Source organism: Myotis lucifugus, unplaced genomic scaffold, assembly GCF_000147115.1.
Source record: "Myotis lucifugus unplaced genomic scaffold, Myoluc2.0 scaffold_57, whole genome shotgun sequence".
Classification (NCBI taxonomy): Eukaryota; Metazoa; Chordata; class Mammalia; order Chiroptera; family Vespertilionidae; genus Myotis; species Myotis lucifugus.
The window spans coordinates 930,478-948,016 of record NW_005871105.1 but is presented as its reverse complement, the minus strand read 5'-3'; the positions used below and the strand labels follow the sequence as shown (position 1 = coordinate 948,016).

The 17,539-nt window shown below is 40.8% G+C and overlaps 1 protein-coding gene across 1 annotated transcript in view; it reads right to left on the bottom strand.

Moving 5' to 3' along the window:
• NT5DC1 (5'-nucleotidase domain containing 1) overlaps positions 1-17,539 on the bottom strand; it is a 99,673-nt gene that overhangs the window by 3,119 nt on the left and 79,015 nt on the right. The window contains exons 7-10 of the mRNA XM_006089246.3: positions 6,689-6,863; positions 5,740-5,837; positions 3,063-3,181; positions 1,584-1,736 (exon numbers count right to left, since the gene is read on the bottom strand). Coding sequence (XP_006089308.1) covers positions 1,584-1,736; positions 3,063-3,181; positions 5,740-5,837; positions 6,689-6,863 — 545 coding nt within the window. The remainder of the gene's footprint in view (positions 1-1,583; positions 1,737-3,062; positions 3,182-5,739; positions 5,838-6,688; positions 6,864-17,539) is intronic.

Here is a 17,539-nt window from a genome sequence, read left to right as displayed (position 1 = left end):
AATTAAAGACCCATTCAAAAAATACTTCTCAGTGTTTTATGGATATGGCATAAAATTAAGAACTGAAAAAAATCCTATTCCATCCATATAATCTATGTATATAAAAGGCTAAGTGACCGACCATCCATCTGTCCAACCGACTGACCGGCCGGTACATATTATGCGCACTGGCAATTTAAAAATAAACGTCGACTTGCACCTGCGCAATGCATATAAAGCTCTTGCTGACGCCAATCGCATGCGATGCCAGAATGTATCTGAAGACCAACTATTGGCACTTTGTTGTTGTTATATCATGTTGTTTATTTATTAATCAATTTATCATTGTTTTTATCAATGTTTTTATATCATGTTTTTGTTATTTTTATATCATGTCTTTGTTGTTTTTATATCATGTTTATTTATTAATCAATTTATATATTATTTTCATATACATTTTACTAATTTTCTTTCATCTCTGACACTTCTATAGAGAAAGGGTGAATAGTGATATTAAAATATTTTGTATTTTAATTTTATAATACTATATTATATATGCTCTTTTGACATGTAACTTTTTGCAGTAACATAATTACTGCACGAATTTCTTCTAATTTCCTTTCAATGTGCGCGAATCTGTGCACCGGGCCACTAGTCTGGATTATAAAATCTGTCATGTGCTTCTGATGAAAATTTCATTTTGGAGCACACAAGTGTCCCAAATATCCCTTTAGATTCACAATTCTTTGTGCTGGAACTCGATTTGTGAAGCAAGATGAGAATGTATGTTTGCAGATGATGGTGTTTGGAAATCATTCAGCAAGAACCTATTTGGATTTCACCAAAGAGCAGTACTGAAATATGAATATCCACACTCCTATGTGTACATCTAAGGTGTATTTCAATATAACTTCTCAATGTCTAAATAGCAGTTTATAGGATAAATTTGATTTAGTTAATTATCCTAAGATAATGAGTCTGAAGAAAAAAGGCTCAAATCATCATATCACACATATGTAGAAAATGGTCCTGCAAATGAGTGATAGAATCGAGGCTCCTCCCTATTCTTATAAAGAGAGGAAAATAGATCTATCTACCCTTTCTGGTTCAAAGTAATCTGGATGCTACTATGGTCTAAATGTTTATGTTCTCCCAGAATTCCTATGTTGAAATTTTAACCTCCAAAGTGATATTAGGTGGGGAGGTGTCTGTCATGAGGAAGGAGCCCTGTGACTGGGTTAGTGCCCTTATGTAAAGTTCACTCTGGGGGCTCAGGAGTCAGTCTCAAGGAGCTGCTGTTTAGTTAAGCTAGACCCGTGAAGAGAGCACAAGAGCTTCCACGGCCAAGCAAAAGAGACAGTGTCACTACAGTGAGTCAGGATCTGGCAGCCTCAGCACCAACCAAAACATCCCCGGCGCCGGCACTGGATGAAAGCAGAGGGCAGGGAACACAGACTGACCTGCGTTATCTTGGCATCGTTTAACAGTTATCCACAAGATCAATCATAGAGCTGAGACGGCAAGACCACAACAACTGCCAGCAGAGTTCATCTCTCTTGGCACCAACAAGCACTTCCTAAGATAAAGCAAAGAGGAACCCTTACCTCATATTTTCCTTTCTTCTCTAGGGGCTCTGAGTCCTCAGGCTTCCAGTCTCTGTCCCCTTTGAGCTCTTCCAGGATGAGGACTGTCTCCCAGTTGCTATAATGACGGGCTGGGAAAATATCTGAATGCATGCTGTCACCAAAGTACACAACCTGTAAGTCAGACAGCAAACTCTGGGTGAGGCATTCGAACTGTGAAAGCGTGGTCATTGTTTCACGGAAGGCAAAGAAAATTCCTCTGAAAGCTGCATAAACATCTTAAATTTCCTTGAACTTTCCAGGTGACCATCAACTTGGCCCATTTGGTTTGCAGGTGCCAGGTTTAGTTTAAGAAATTATACAATGCATGTGTAGGTAGAAGAAAGGCAGAAAAGAAGTGATTTTGTTCAGTGTTGCTGAAGAAGCAAGAGTTCATATGTTTACAGTTAAACCTGACCCTAGAACTGAAGAACTGGTGAGATGTTGGCGGTGACTTGTCCCAGTGCGTTAGATTAGCAGGAGTGCACTTCACAACCACTTTCCCCAAGAGGTCCCCGGTTCCATCTGGACCTGCTGACACGGAATCTCTGAGGACGGGGTTGGGCGGGAGGACCCTGGGAAGCTCCCGGGGTTTCCCAAGACTAGACGTCCACTGATCTAGTCCACACGCTTTTTACAGACGAGAAGCCGCAGTTAAGGGAATATGAATTACAACCTCCAAGTCAGGCTGCACTGTCCACAAAATCCCTCAGGAGGTCCCAGGGGACTGTGGCAACCTGGGAGCTGATGTTACTCACCGATCTCTCCGGCTCGCAGGGCTCCTGGCAAACATTTTTTAGATGAAAGCTCCTGCTGTTGAAAATGCACCAATGTCCAACATGGACGATGTGACCAGGGTGTCAAAAGCCAGTGTGTCTTTAGGCTAGTCTGTCCTGTAATTTCAGTTACTGCTTATTTTACATATAAAAACTTTTAGGGACTGTTATCAGGATGCCATGCCTCAAGCATCCCACACTAATCCAGTGCCTCCCCTCGATCTGTGGCCCCTTGCTTGTTTCCTATACTCCGAGACAGATAAAGGACCTAGTCTACCTCAACAAACAGGCTTATTTACTAGTAAACAGAAGAGGTGAGAGAAGAGATTGGTAGACAAGCAAAGGCAGATTATTTCCCCACAGATAACTAAGCTAAATGCAGTAAGAATCATGATTTTAGCCCAGCCGGCGTGGCTCAGTGGTTGAGCAATGACCAATGAACCAGGAGGTCACAGTTCAATGCCTGGTCAGGGCAGGTGCCCGGGTTGCGGGCTCGATCCCCAGTCTGGGATGTGCAGGAGGCAACCGATCAATGGTTCTCTCTCATCGTTCATGTTTCTATCTTTCCCTCTCCCTTCCTCTCTGAAGTCAATAAAATATATATTTTAAAAAATGAATCACGGTTTTAGTTTACAAAAGTTTGTCTGCAAGTGGGCACCGAGGACCCCGCTCAGTGAGGAAATACCTGGGGCTCAGGTTTGCCAGTCATTTTCTTCAGCAGGTCATAAAGGTGCACAGCGTTCCCCTGGGAGTACCAGCCAGGTTTCTCCAGACACGGCAGGGCTTCCTGCTCCTCGTCATTCTCTGAAAATGCAGCGTGACAGTCACATCCTCTTTAGTCAGGGGAGAGCGCCCTGTTGGGCAGACCACACGCAGGCATGGCTGCAGGACATGTACAAGACAGGACCACTGGGGGCAGGAGCTAGCGTTCAGTGCGCACCTACTGCTACAAGCACTTCACAAATACATAAATAGGTCATACGTGTGTGTGTGTAAGACTTTAATAAAAATCTGTGGGATGGAATAAGTATAGATACAGGACAGGTATAAATTGGAACAAAATATGAAAACCCTGCAGATAAAAATTTATTGAGTGCTTATGTATTAAATACAAGTTTGTGAAGAGGGGAAAAATAACTCTTTTCTAGTTTAATACAAAGAGGATTATCTGACTCCCTCATATCAGATTGTTTCTTAAAATCAAGGATTTATATAAGACATTAAACCCATATATAAAACCATCATCAAGCTCTTCCTTTCTACTAGACCAGGGTTTCTTAACCTGACACTACTGAGATTTGGGACCAGATAATTCCTTCTTTGCGGTAGTGGAGGTGCAGTCCTGTGAGTTGTAGGCTGTTTAGCAGCATCCCTGGCTTCTCCCCACTAGATACCCCAGTAGCATCCTGGCTCCCAAGCTGTGCCTCTTCAGACGTTGCCAGATTTGCCCTGAAGAACAAAAGTTTCACAGGCAAAAACCACTATCCTAGACCTTTCATTAGCATATCTGCATATTCTAATACCTTCAGTTTAACAAAGAAAATATGTCTTTCAGCTAACACCTCCATTTTTTTTACTGTCTTCACAGCTAAAATTCTAGAAAGAATTGTCTATACTCATTGGTTCCACTACCTTCAATCAACTCTTCAAGACACTGCAATCTGGTCTCCCTCTACGCTGCTCCTCAGGACACCAGTCTTGCCCCTCCAATGGACTGTCTCTCTCCTTTTTCAGTAGCATTTGCCCTCATTGATGACTCTCCTCTTTCCTCTGTGGCTTCTGAACACTACTCTCCTCTTCCCCGACTGTCACCTGTCTGCTCCCAGATTGCAATCTTCTTTATCCTTAAAGTTAGTGGTGAAGCTTGGTCTGGGTCTTTTGCCTGTCCTCGTTCTCCTTATATTTGATCTCATATAAGTCCCTGGCTTTAAATACCTGTCCCTGAGCTGATGGCTCCCAAATTTACACCAGAGCCTACCTCTGTTCTCTTGGACTCCAGGCTCGTTTACACGATTTCCTAATTGATAGCTCCAGTTAGATAACTCCTAGGCATTTCAAATTTACTATGCTGAAAGATGAGTTCTTAATAGTTGTAATCTCCACCCCACCCAAATTTCTTCTATATTCTTCCCCCTGGCTCCAAGTGATATCACTATGCACCCACCTTTTTAATTCAGGAAAAACGAAAAATTAATAACCTGGAAGTCATTTTCGATTGCTCCTTTCATCTGCTGCTTCTAAAGCATCACCAAGTCCTATGTTTTCCACATCCGTAATACATCTTAAATATACAGGGCAGGGCAAAGGTAGGTTTACAGTTGTTTGTATAGAAAATAATACAATAATAAATAACCATACAAGAATAAACTGTTTCATGGAGTCACAACTGTAAACCTACTTTTGTCCCTTCCCCCCATGTACTTCGCACCATCTCCAGAACTACTGCCCCAGACCAAACAACACCATCTCTCACTTGGGACACTGTAAGTGCCTGGTCTTCCTCTCTAACCCTCCCCACATCCAATGCATCCCCCACCCAGCAGCCAAAGATGTCTCTATGTCACTCTTCTACCTCAACTGGATCACTTCAGATGGCTCATGGACTAAAACCCAAACCCCTTCCTTCCCACAGTGTATGAGGCTGCCTGCCTCCCTAACGTCCCCCCTCTCCCCCCATCCCTATGGCCAGAACCACAGGCCTCTTCTCTGTCACTGAAACTCAGCCAGATGTCTCCCACACGGGGCCGCTGTCCATCCCACCGCCAGGAACACTCATCCTCTGCTCTCCTCATGACTCACCCTTCACTTCAGGTCCCTCCTTACAAGTCACCTTGCCTGACCTTTTCAGACAGGCCTCCCCTGGCCAGCCAAGCAAGGTGGCCTCATTAGGTGGCCTCAACAGGCGGTTCCTTCCTTCACAACGCGCAGCGCGACCTCAGGGGTTTCCTGCTTATGTCTGTTTATGCCTCTGTCTGGTGCACCGAGGACCACTCAGTGCTTGACACCCAGGACTCTGAACTTAACCTGGATTCCACCGTTTCTGGGCTCCTCAGTAAGCAGAGAACCAAGCTACTGTCAACTGCCTTGCACCGAGTAGGGCTTTTAAGTAGCACAAAAAAAGTGCTAAGTTAAAAATACTGCATCACCATATCTTTATTTTTCCTTTTGTTTATAAAATGGTGGTATATTTCACACATTATTTTACCTTTGTTTTTCACCTAGTATACATCGTACCCCCTATCAGTATACTCCTAACACAGTAGTTTGCACATGGCTGTTAGCCAACAGATTGTTTACTGTTTACTGAATAAATGAATGAACAAATCTTAAAGAGGAGAAGAAATAAACCAAAACTAACTTACCAAGTGTCCGGAAAGGTCTTTGACTTGGTAAATGGGAGAAGAAACCAGGCTTCAATGCATTTGTAATCACAATGTCAAAAAGATCTGCAAAATCATTCCTGAAAAGCAACAGAATTTTAAAATATTTATTTTAAGGAATTAGAAACTGTCTATATAAAATTGAACTTAATCTTCACCTATCTACTTGACCACACCATCATTTCTTATCTTTTGATGAACTTTTTACATGCTTCCTATACATTTTAAGGTAAATCTTCCACTGGAAATAAAGGGTGATTTAGCACTAGTATTCCTGAACAACACCTTGACATAAACATAAGAAAGAATGAGCACATTAACTCTCGGTGCTAAGCTTTCTCATAATGGTCACAGTCATGGTAAGTAAATTCAATAGTTTCCAATAGCTAGAAATATTCAAAGCTATGTCTTCAGAGAGTGTTCAAAATGTGAAGAAGATACTTTATTTTGAAAGTTAGTGTTGTCTTATAATGTGGCAATTTTTAGATAACAACAATCATTGTTTTCAATCTGGACTTAATACTATATTTAGGATTATTTGAAATGGCAAAGGAATGGTAGTTCTTGCTCTTGGGGGACTCCATGTTGCACTGGGGAGATAATATTTATCCAACATCCCCACATACCTTTTGGGAATCACTGAACGTTGCTGGGGAAGGCACGAGGGACATGTGTTCCATCCACCCTTCAGAAAATCTAAAGCCCAGGTCATCAGCAAGCTATGAGCAGACGAAACCCCAGGAAAGCTGCTTTGCTAAAACATACTTGGGTGTGGTGTGGATGTTGAGAGATGTTATGAGAAATAACCATTTGCCACTCAGTGTTGTTTAATATACTGATAAGGTCATGGTGGAGCACATTTATAAAACGCACTGGTCCAATGTGCTATCAGTGTTTTATAAACATCAAAGCAGAATGTCTCATCACTTACCCCAGGATATGGTTGCAGAGAAGTCTACAGTAATCACTGTGAGAACTGGTGATTAATACAAGAATTTTCCCAGCATTCTTCAGCTGTTGAAGCCATTTTTTTACAGATTCAGGACAACTGTGTAAATACTTGCCTGGATCTCTTTTTATTTCTGGAAAATATATCCCACAGTTTTCTGAAAAATAAAAACATCAAGGAGATTTTTCTTTTTTTGACTCATCATGTTCTCAAGTTAATCTCTCTCAAAGCTATATAAAAAAATATAGCAGTTAGTACTGCTTCTTAAGAATACTACTTTACTTAAAAACGTAATGATGGTTGAAAATGTCAGTTGAGAATATTTTTGACTACTTCACAAGAACTGATAAACTGTTAAAACATAAAGAATTTATTCAGCATTCTCAAATCAGAAATATCAACTGATTTTGAAATATCAACTGCATTTGAAATATCAACTGATATTTTTTCCTTAGCTATACATATGTGTCTAGTGCCCTCTAGTGACCAAAATATAAATTACTATTAAAATGCTACTGTCCCATTTTCAAATGAATTTAAAAACAGCATATAAATACTGTATCTTAAAATTATTGGCTAGATTAATTTTATTAGTATCCCTTAATAAGCCTAATGGAAAGTATGCAATCATAACAGTTTAGCTGAGAAAACTACTCTGAGGTAATAATGGGGTTCCTTGTTTTGTTCACAAGCACATTGAAATGAACAAACTAGACAAATCCTGGAGAGATACCCAATGGTACCTTATGGGTTGCTCCTACTATAAAAGATCATTGACTGTTACTGGGCAAAACACTTCCATCCCCTTGAAACTTCAAATCATTGAAGTAATAGGCGCCATATTATACAAATAGACATCCATTTATTCCTAAAATTTATTTTTATTAATTGGCATATAACATGCAAGTTTAAGGTGTACAACATTATGTTGACTTGCTACATTTATATATTGCAAAATGATTGTCACCTTAGGTTAGCTAACACCTCTATCATGTTATACTAGTACATTTTGTGATGGAAACAATTAAGATCTAGTCATTAGCAATTTTTAAGTTCACAACACAGTGTTGTTGTCTATAATATTCTCATCTTTTTACTGAACTAAATCAAGCTGTTGAACCACGGAAGAGTTAGGTTAATCACACTATAATTAAATTATCTCCCCAAAGAGATTGTAAAGTTCTAAAGGGAGGGTGTGTATCTTTCTTATTGGTATGGAGCAGGCATTCAGTGAATACCTCACTTAGTGCAGGGACAGACACAGGAATATTTATGTTTATTTATATTCAAAGTAATAATATGGTTTGTAACATATAACCTGTGATGACAAAAACATTGCCCTATCAAAGTCATCCTATCTAAAGTACCTTCCTTTTTTTAATCCCATAATAAAAACACATCATGTTTAATTATATTATGATACTGATAGATTAACACTGACTGCACAAGACAGGGAATTTTGACCTAAGGTGGAAAGAAAGGAATGGTCTTGTTTGTTTTCAACTCACAAAGTACTCTGTGTTTTCAGTTAACCTCAAAGGAATTCTATTTCACTGCCATTTTATGTAACTCGTTTTCCTGGCCTTTCCACCCCTCTAATATCCTTAGATGCTGATATTTTCTGCAAACAGACGGGGATCGAACCCCAACTGAGCGCTAACCAGATAGGGCCAGAAGTAAAATTTTTAAAAAGCTAGCTCTAAAGAATAAAAGTTTAACTCTCCTACATTAAAAAACTGATTAATATCGAGTCATGGAAATAAACAGCAAAATGTTGCAACAATCTGATACGCACATAAAATGGCCTGCATATATCAAACATAGCTTTGGATTTAGGGATCTCTTTTGATAAAAAAAATTAAAAAGTACAACTTGAATATTAAAAATAACTTTTAACAGGTATTTGTGCCATATAACTATTTCTATCATCACAGAATAAGTAACCATTTTTCCTTGTTAACTGTATCACTACTATTTGTGTGATCTGTGGCTGGAGTTTTCAAAGCTGCTGTCCAACGGCATTCCAGATGTTGGGATGCTAACACCTCCACCCTCAGCCTCCAGTTAAGGTCTGTGGCTGTTTCCAGGGCAGAAAAATATACAATTTTTTTTGGCCAAGAGACACTGAAATGTGTTTTTTTAAAAATATATTTTATTGATTTTTTACAGAGAGGAAGGGAGAGGGATAGAGAGTTAGAAACATCGATGAGAAACATTGATCAGCTGCCTCCTGCACACCTCCTACTGGGGATGTGCCTGCAACCAAGGTACATGCCCTTGACCGGAATTGAACCTGGGACCTTTCAGTCTGCAGGCCGACGCTCTATCCACTGAGCCAAACTGGTTAGGGCTGAAATGTGTTTTGAAGGATAAAAGAAATAAACAATAGATTAAGTATGTCCTGAATTTCTTTTGTTTATTTACAGGAGGCAAAAGATAAAACTGAAATTTAATATTAAAACAAATATTTTCTAGTTAGGATCCCTATGTGGTTTGTTTTAATTTACTGTATTTATAAATGAAGAAATCTAGAATTCCTAGATTGAGTAAAGTGAAAGAAACAATTATTGTGAAGATTTGACAAAACGAAGGGTTTTTGCTTAAGGTAGCAAATTAATGGAGAAGTAACAACGTCTGTTTACTTTCTCGGCCATGAACGCTTATCTCTGGGGATAAGGATGCCTTCTATCCTCTTGGGATAGGGAGGATACATTCACATGGGAGATGTACTTCCTGCTTTTGGGGGACAAAGGACAGTCACAGTGTTCTTGCACTGGCTGCTTTTCAAGTAACTTTAATTCAAGATAATCAATATGTCAAAATGACATGTTTGGGTCTGCCTGCCCTGAACCCCATCACCTCCAAAGAATAACTCAAAGGTTTCTATATTGTATACATTGACAGAATGCAAATATATATATAGCTTATGTTCAGCATCATAGCTGAACAATTCCAAACATTTTAATGGTTTTAATTTAATATTGAATTTTATATATGGACTATTTACAACTAGAGGCCCGGTGCACAAAATTTCAGCCCGGCCTGTTCCCTCTCACAGTCCGGGACCTCTAGGGGGATGTCCGACTGATGGCAATCAGACATCCTTAGCACTGCCATGGAGGCAGGAGAGGCTCCCACCATTGCCGCTGCACTTGCCAGCCGTGAGCCTGGCTTCTGGCTGAGCAGCGCTCCCCCTGTGGGAGCGCACTGACCACCAGGGGGCAGTTCCTGCGTTGAGTGACTGCCCCCGGCTGGTCAGTGCACATCATAGTGAGCGGTTGAGCGGCCTTAGCATATCATTAGCATAGTACGCTTTGATTGGTTGAACAGCTGACTGGACTAGACACTTAGCATATTAGGCTTTTATTACATAGGATTATCTTTACTTGTAATAATAACTGACATACTTTAAGTGATTATTTTTGCCAAACAGAATTCTAAGATTATTAATGTATTTACTTATTATAACAACCACGCGAAACAGGTCCTATAGCATTTTCATTCTGCAGATAAGGAAACTGAGTTATAGAGAGGGTAAGGAACTTGCCCAAGTCATAGAGCTAGAATGTAGCCAGTCTGCCTCTCTGGTGATATGGCATTTGAGTACTCTGTAACTCCAAGAATACCATAAATTCTTACTTTTTTTTTTTCTTGGATAGTATCAGAGTTCAGAGGCTATGGGGTTGACTGGAATTTGAATAAGTGGAATTTGGCAATTTGAACAAATCAAATTAGATTTCTGCAGAGGAAAAAAGTAGCTATTAATATGCAATCTGCCTAATTATAGTCACAGCACCCAGAACTGGAAGGGGCCTTAGAAATCATCTACTACAAACCTGTCCTGTTAAGCATAAATTAATAGAGACCACAAATCTTACTTAAAACGACAGTTGGTAACAAGCTTCGGAAAGGAATAGTGTGCTCAGGAATCCTAGTCCACTAAGCCTTATGTAACATATCACTTACGTGTCCAAATCTATGTGTTTTAGGTTTAAGTTACCTGGTGATACAGTATCTATTAAAGAAAAATAAAGTTTTCATAAGTCAAATGCTTTAAATGGTATGAGTGCTTTGCTCTGTAATTACTGAATTATGTGCTTTTCCTCAGAATTTCTAGACATTCTTAGTAGTCAATGAGCTGATGCTATCTATGCTACTATCTGGGAACTGAGATCTTCTACTGAGATGGGGAAAAACCTCAAATACATGTCTTACATTAAGGAAAAAAAAAATCTTCTTAGAAGGCTCTGTCCTTGCTTTGCTGCTTAGGAATGTTTGCAACTCATCACAAGGTTGTTCTCTGTGGAGCCCTCCCCCTTCTCCTCCAGCCAGGCCACCTCTGGACATCACTGCGCTACAAGGTACTAAGTACTTGCAATGAGCGTGTTTATGTATTTATTCTTTCTCCTGAGACTGAAAGATCTTTAGGAAAGAAACTGTCTTTACATTCATATTTATATTCTTGATGTCAGGCAAACAGCAGCGGATTAATAATTGTAGAAGTGTATGTGTGTGTGAGGGGAGAGCTACCAGACAAAGACTGACCCCGGCGATCATCATAAAGAGCAGAGGTTGGCAAACCACAGGCCGCCAGCTAAGGAAGGTTTTACCCTTTTAAATGGTTATATAAGTATCTGTATAAAGCCTATAACCTTTATAATCTGGTCCTTTAAGAAAAAGCTTGCCTATTCCTGATATACATACAGTATTTCTAATTATGGGCCAGTAAGAATAAATAACAACTGATTATAAATCAGTATTAGGAAGTGCCAAGCCCTGGCTGGTGTGGCTCAGTTGGTTGGGTTTCGTCCCATGCACCGAAAGGCTGCTCTTGGCCTATGCCCGGGTTGGGGGCATGCAGGAGGCAGCCGATTGATGTTTCTCTCTCACATCAATGTTTCTCTCTCTCTGTCTGTCTCTCTCTCTAAAAATCAATTTTTAAAAAATCTTAAAAATATAAAAACATAATAAAAGATTGATTTTAGAGACTTTGTTTAAAGGTTATGAAGCCTCTCAGCAGAATGAATATTATAACATCATTGTGATAAAACTGCCTTCTGAAAGATGCTATAAATACCTTTGTGTACTTATTCACCACAGTGGAGCCCCAGGCAAGATGTACTTGGCCCTGTTATTCTCTGGCCTGGGTCCTCTAAGAGTGCACTCTACTGAGCCAGACCAGGGTTCCCTTCACTCTGCCATTTTGTTCAAACAAATCTAAATCTGCCTTTGCCATTGCCTTTATGACGCTGGTACACTTTATTTTCAGTCTCTGAATTAAATGTCTCCAGGTTTCATCTGATCTGTTCACTAATAGAGCAAGAATAGGGGCCACAGTAGGACAGTGCAAGCCTTGGGCTGAATGCTAACAGCTGGTAGTATTTTCCCTTGTTAATGTCAGAGGAAGTAGAAAGATCCAAGAAATGCACATGATGACACGATGACATCATCAGAAGGACCTACAGAGCTTGTAGCCTGGGATGAATAGAGGCCCTGTAACCGCAGACCAGCTCCACCAGTCCTATCCTGTTTGATGAGGTGCTGAGTTGTTTTTAGAGATAAAAGACCAAAACCACAAGCCATGCAGCCGAAGCAAGCCCAGAGGAGAGAACTTTGGCCTCCAGCTGCACCCAGAACCAAAGTCCCCTCTCCCCCAACCACGGCTACAAAGGACCAGGACATAACTGGAACTTCAACACCAGAACCTGTTCAGAAGTCAAGGGTCCATTGTCCAGGAAGATCCGGTGTTGATGTGCCTTTACCTTAAATGGCCAAGCTCCAAGGTTTTCCAACTTAGACTTGTCCCACATCAGCACTCCCCATACCCATTCCCCCAACCTCTTCACAACCCTTGGCCTGATCCAGCTAGCAAGATGGATCTGAGGCACCACTAGGTCTCCTGTGTTCTCAGTTGGCGCCTTCTGAATCAATAAACCTTTCCCAGCTCGCGTTTTGGCCTTTCAAAGCATCAGGTGCACGAACTTTGGTTCAGTAAAAGCACTACAGCCTAAATGCAGCTTTACAAATTAGCTGCTAAGAAACAGGGCTGTTTTTCTTGGTGAGGCGAATTCAAGATGCCTCCGGGTAAAACCTGGGACAAGTTTTAGAGGCTAGCTTCAAAGAAATAAACTAAGTTTCGTCTCAAATAGTTTTTACATGTATTTGCCAGGCACAAAACCATGTTGGAAGGTTTTGTTTTCACCAGAGGAAGTAGGCCCACTGATTATCCAGACTCGAAACCTCCCTCTCACCTCCTCCAAAAGAAAGAAACTGGAAAAAATTAGGAGAACTAAAACGGGATAGCTCGGGGCAAAACAGGCTCAGTGATGTGCCAATGATTATTCTTTAAAAAAAAAAAATGTTATGGCTGACTTCTCTTGCTCGGAGGCACAGAGATCAGAAACAATAACAGGAACAAAGGAGTTAGAAGCTAGACATTAGGGTTCATTTACTGCAAGTGTCTTAAGGAAACTTGCCTCCCACTGAGGACTCAAGCACTCAGTGATTTAACAATTCTTCAACAAACAAAAATACTGAAACAGACCTTTCACTCAGTTTCTTCTAAGCTGGTTTTTCTTCTGGAGCATGTATCCTAATAGAATGCCAAGACAGTATTTTGTATACACACAGACTATGCTAAGTTCAGCTCCTCAATGAACATGAATAACTAAAATTGATCAGTCAGGGAACCTCGTCCTTATTCTACAATACTCTTTTATGAGGCACAGAGAGAGCCTGGGGACACAGCTGTTGGAGGTTTAGTTTATGACACAGCCTGCAGCCTCCGTAAGGAGTGAGCAGGGTCTCCAGCAGAAAACAGGAGGAACCTGGGCAGGAAGAGTTGAAAGGTGACTGGAGCTGGGTATGGCTGGTTCCAGGGAATATTCTTCTCTAGGCGGGACTTTTAACTTTCTCAGACTCTCTTTTTTCTTCTTTAGCCTGATTCCTTTTTTCCTTTTATCTCTTTCAATCTACCTCCTTCCAACTTAATATAACAAGTTTATATCTCTTGGGTATTCTTCTGAACTAACAAACAAAACATACAGTCATATTAATGACAGTCATATGTATTTTTAAACACTAAAATATGAAATATTTTGAAAACCAAAAATAAAAAAAACTCTGCCAGGTTAACATGAAAAATCATAAAAATAATGTTGAGAACTGTATATATATATATAACTAAAGGTTTTGAAAGAAGTGTTTCTCTGCTTTCTCTCTTTAGGACACTTAGGTCTACAATAAAGAACAAAACATTTATTCCTGTAACTGTCAACTAGGAAATGTAGGTAGAGAAATACGTTTTCCCACTAGTCCCTAAAACGCATGACCCGCGTACTGAGTAGGTAGCTGGGACCAAGCACCATGTGGGCACTGAGGATACGAAGGACACCTGGTGCTCACCTGCAAGAAGGCCTCGATGCTGAGGGAGCAGCTGAAACTGAAACGCAGTGTGAAGGGTCTGGGCAGTGAAGTGTGCTAGGCAGACGACCAACATGCCAGCTGCTGGGGAAGAGAATCAGTACTTCTTCCCAGGCAGGTGAGGATGCAAGAGAAGCTGAGTTTGGGATTGGGTCTTCATCAGTGAGAGACATGTCAACAGGCCCTGAGTGGGACGAAGAGCAACCCAGCAGAGAGAAGAGCAGAAGAAAAGGTCGAGACTGGAGTCTGGGAGAGGCCCGGGGCTGTCCACAAGAACCCAGAATGGGAAGTGAAGGTTGTTCTCATTGTCTAGACAGCAGGACACATTTGTTCCTCCTGCAATGCCTTTGCTCAGGATGTCTGTGGTTCGGCCCATCCCATTATCAACCTTAAGCCATGACCTCAAAACCATTCTTCTCTGCTTTTCTAAATTCCACCCTGCTTTTAGGGGTTAGCTTAATGCCCACTTTTTCTTCTTTTATCTCTCCTTTCAATATGCCAACTACATTCTAGTGCACATACTGCAATTCTTATTCATAGATTTTTCCTATAGTTTATTGATTATGTAACAGATTTTTATCTTTCACTTTGTGCCATTATAGTGGTTAGCACTACACTGATTAGATTCTAGGCACACAGAATACATTCAATAAAGGTAATGTAATGAAAACTTCTCTTAAGGAGGTTAAATATACTCACTTGAAATCTTAGTATAGAGCACTATGTGGTTTAACAAAATAAACCATTTATTTATTTTGCTGCAAAAAGCTTTATTGTTTCATTTGGTCACTGCATGGAAGAGGGCTTCAGGGTGACTAAAAGAATGGCTAGTAGTTTGGGGGAGAGGCTCAGGTAAAAGCCAGACACCAGGGGGATGCAGAGGGGCCCCTCAAAGGCCTCTGGGCTCCAAAGGCTGCTAGTGGTGCTTGAGGGTGAGCCTTTAAGACAGTGGTTCTCAACCTTCTGGCCCTTTAAATACAGTTCCTCATGTTGTGACTCAACCATAAAATTATTTTCATTGCTACTTCATAACTGTAATGTTGCTACTGTTATGAATCGTAATGTAAATATCTGATATGCAGGATGTTCTTAGGCGACCCCTGTGAAAGGGTCGTTCGACTGCCAAAGGGGTCTCGACCCACAGGGTATCTGCTTTAAGAAGATACTCGCCCGGCCCAGCCTGGGGACCGGCGGCCTGCGGAGGTGAGTCAAGGTGTAGCCCATCTTCTTGATGAGTTTCACCTCCTCACCCCGGAAGTGGCTCTCCAGGAAGTCACAAAGCTGAGGGTCTGTGCAGACAGAACCCAGGGCCTCCAGCTCCACAAGGGCCTGGTTCAGGTTCCTCTCCAAGGCCAGGGCGGCTTCCATGGCGTCCTGAGTTTTGCCCACTCCTCTAGGGGAGGCTTCAGCTCGTCCTGGAGAGAATGCGGCCACCACGCTGGTTTTGCAACGTTAAGATGCTCAGCGCTCTCCCGCTTCTTCTCCGCCAACTCAGAGAATTAGTGGCCCACGCACTTGAGAGCCACATCATCACGGTGGGAATAGAAGCCCAGAGAGAGGAAGGTGTGGGAGGCCTGCAGAGGCAGGTTGGCCAGGTGGTTGACCACGGCCTCCCCCTCGGTGGAATAATTGATGAATCTGGGAGCTCATGGTTGTTCGGCAATAAGGAGTTACGGCAGAAAAGAAACCGGTGTGTTGGCTGGTCTCAGAGGTGGTTCTGAAGGTGGTGACTGGATAAGATGCAAGAGAGTGTCCAGAGGCTGGAAGAAGGGGCGTCCCTGGGTCTGTTCCGTCCAAACACTTTTGAAGCACGAGACAGATCTGGGACCACCAAGGGCGCTGCCAGTAAACCATTTCTTCTGTGGTCAAAGGTAAACTTCATTTCTGCTTAATCTAAACGAGGCCTACTTATCCTAAGTTTGAATTAAATGGACTCTCAAGGCTAAAGGTATTAGAAGCAATGGTGTACATCTGAATGTTGGTGTATATTTGGTGTATATCTTCAATCTTTCAGAAGAAAGCACACCAAATCTGCTATAAGCAGAACCCGGGACTAGTTATTAACACAGAGATCCTACAAGTTTCCAGAAGACCCGAATAAAACAACACTGTAGTAATCAAACTATTTACTGATAAAAAATTATAGTCTGACTTTCTTTTGACCTAGGGGAAAAAATCTGTTAAGAAAGCACATGACATAAGTGATCAGACTATTTCTTTTTGAAAGGAAAGGAGGTGTCGACATAAACCCAGAGGACCCACAGGCCTGGAATTACTCAATAACCAAGGAAACATTCAAAATTCAATTTAAATGAGGCAAATATTTTACTCACAGTGTTTGGCAAACATTAGCAATACACACTAAATGAGCTATGTGTACTCAATGAAGAAAAATGTGAATGAAAAGGAAATTGCACTAGACCTCATAGATGACCAATTAACTGCCCAACTTATCTGAAAACTGACAAAGGACATGTTTTTCCTTCCAGATAAGAACTCCATTTAAAACTTCAAAAGGAATTTAATCTAAATGTCTCATGCCAGCAAATTAAATCATCATAGAACAGAGGAGATGGGAAGGGAGGAAGGAATTCATGACTTGCAGATGACTTAAGTAATGGCTATTGCTATTAAGGAGAGTGGCTATTCCATTCCTATTTAAAAATCTTCAAAGGACAGAGCAGTTCTGTATGCAGCAGGCACACATATATCAGCTCATTACAAGATGTGGTCCTGGGTGTTCCTGTATCCAAACTGGACAGCTCTGATTCAAGACTCATTGTACAATTTACGTGTGCAATTCTGCGGATGCAAAGCTGGTACAATATTCACAAATCAATTAAATGATACATCATGTAAAACAAAATGAAGGATAAAAATCACATCATCATATCAATAGATGCAGAAAAAGCATTTGACAAAATCCAGCACCCATTTTTGATAAAGACTCTCAGCAAAGTGGGAATAGAGGGAACATACCTCAACATAATAAAGGCCATATATGACAAACCTACAGCCAGCATCATACTCGATGGACAAAAACTAAAAGTGTTTCTCTTAAGAACAGGAACAAGACAGGATGCCCACTTTCACTACACTTATTCAACATAGCACTGGAAGGCCTAGCCACAGTGGGCAGACAGAAGAAAAAATAAAAGGCAATCAAACTGAAAAGGAGTATGTAAAACTGTCATTATTTACAGGTGACATGGTATTGCACATGGAAAACCCTCAAGACTCCACCAAAAAAAGTACTACATTTAATAAATGAATTTGGCAAAGTAGCAGGATACAAAATTAAAATTGAGTCATATTTAAGTCTTTAATCCATTTTGAATTTATTCTTGTATAAGGTGTAAGAAGGTGGTCTAGTTTCATTTTTTTTTTGCATTTATCCCAACACCAATTATT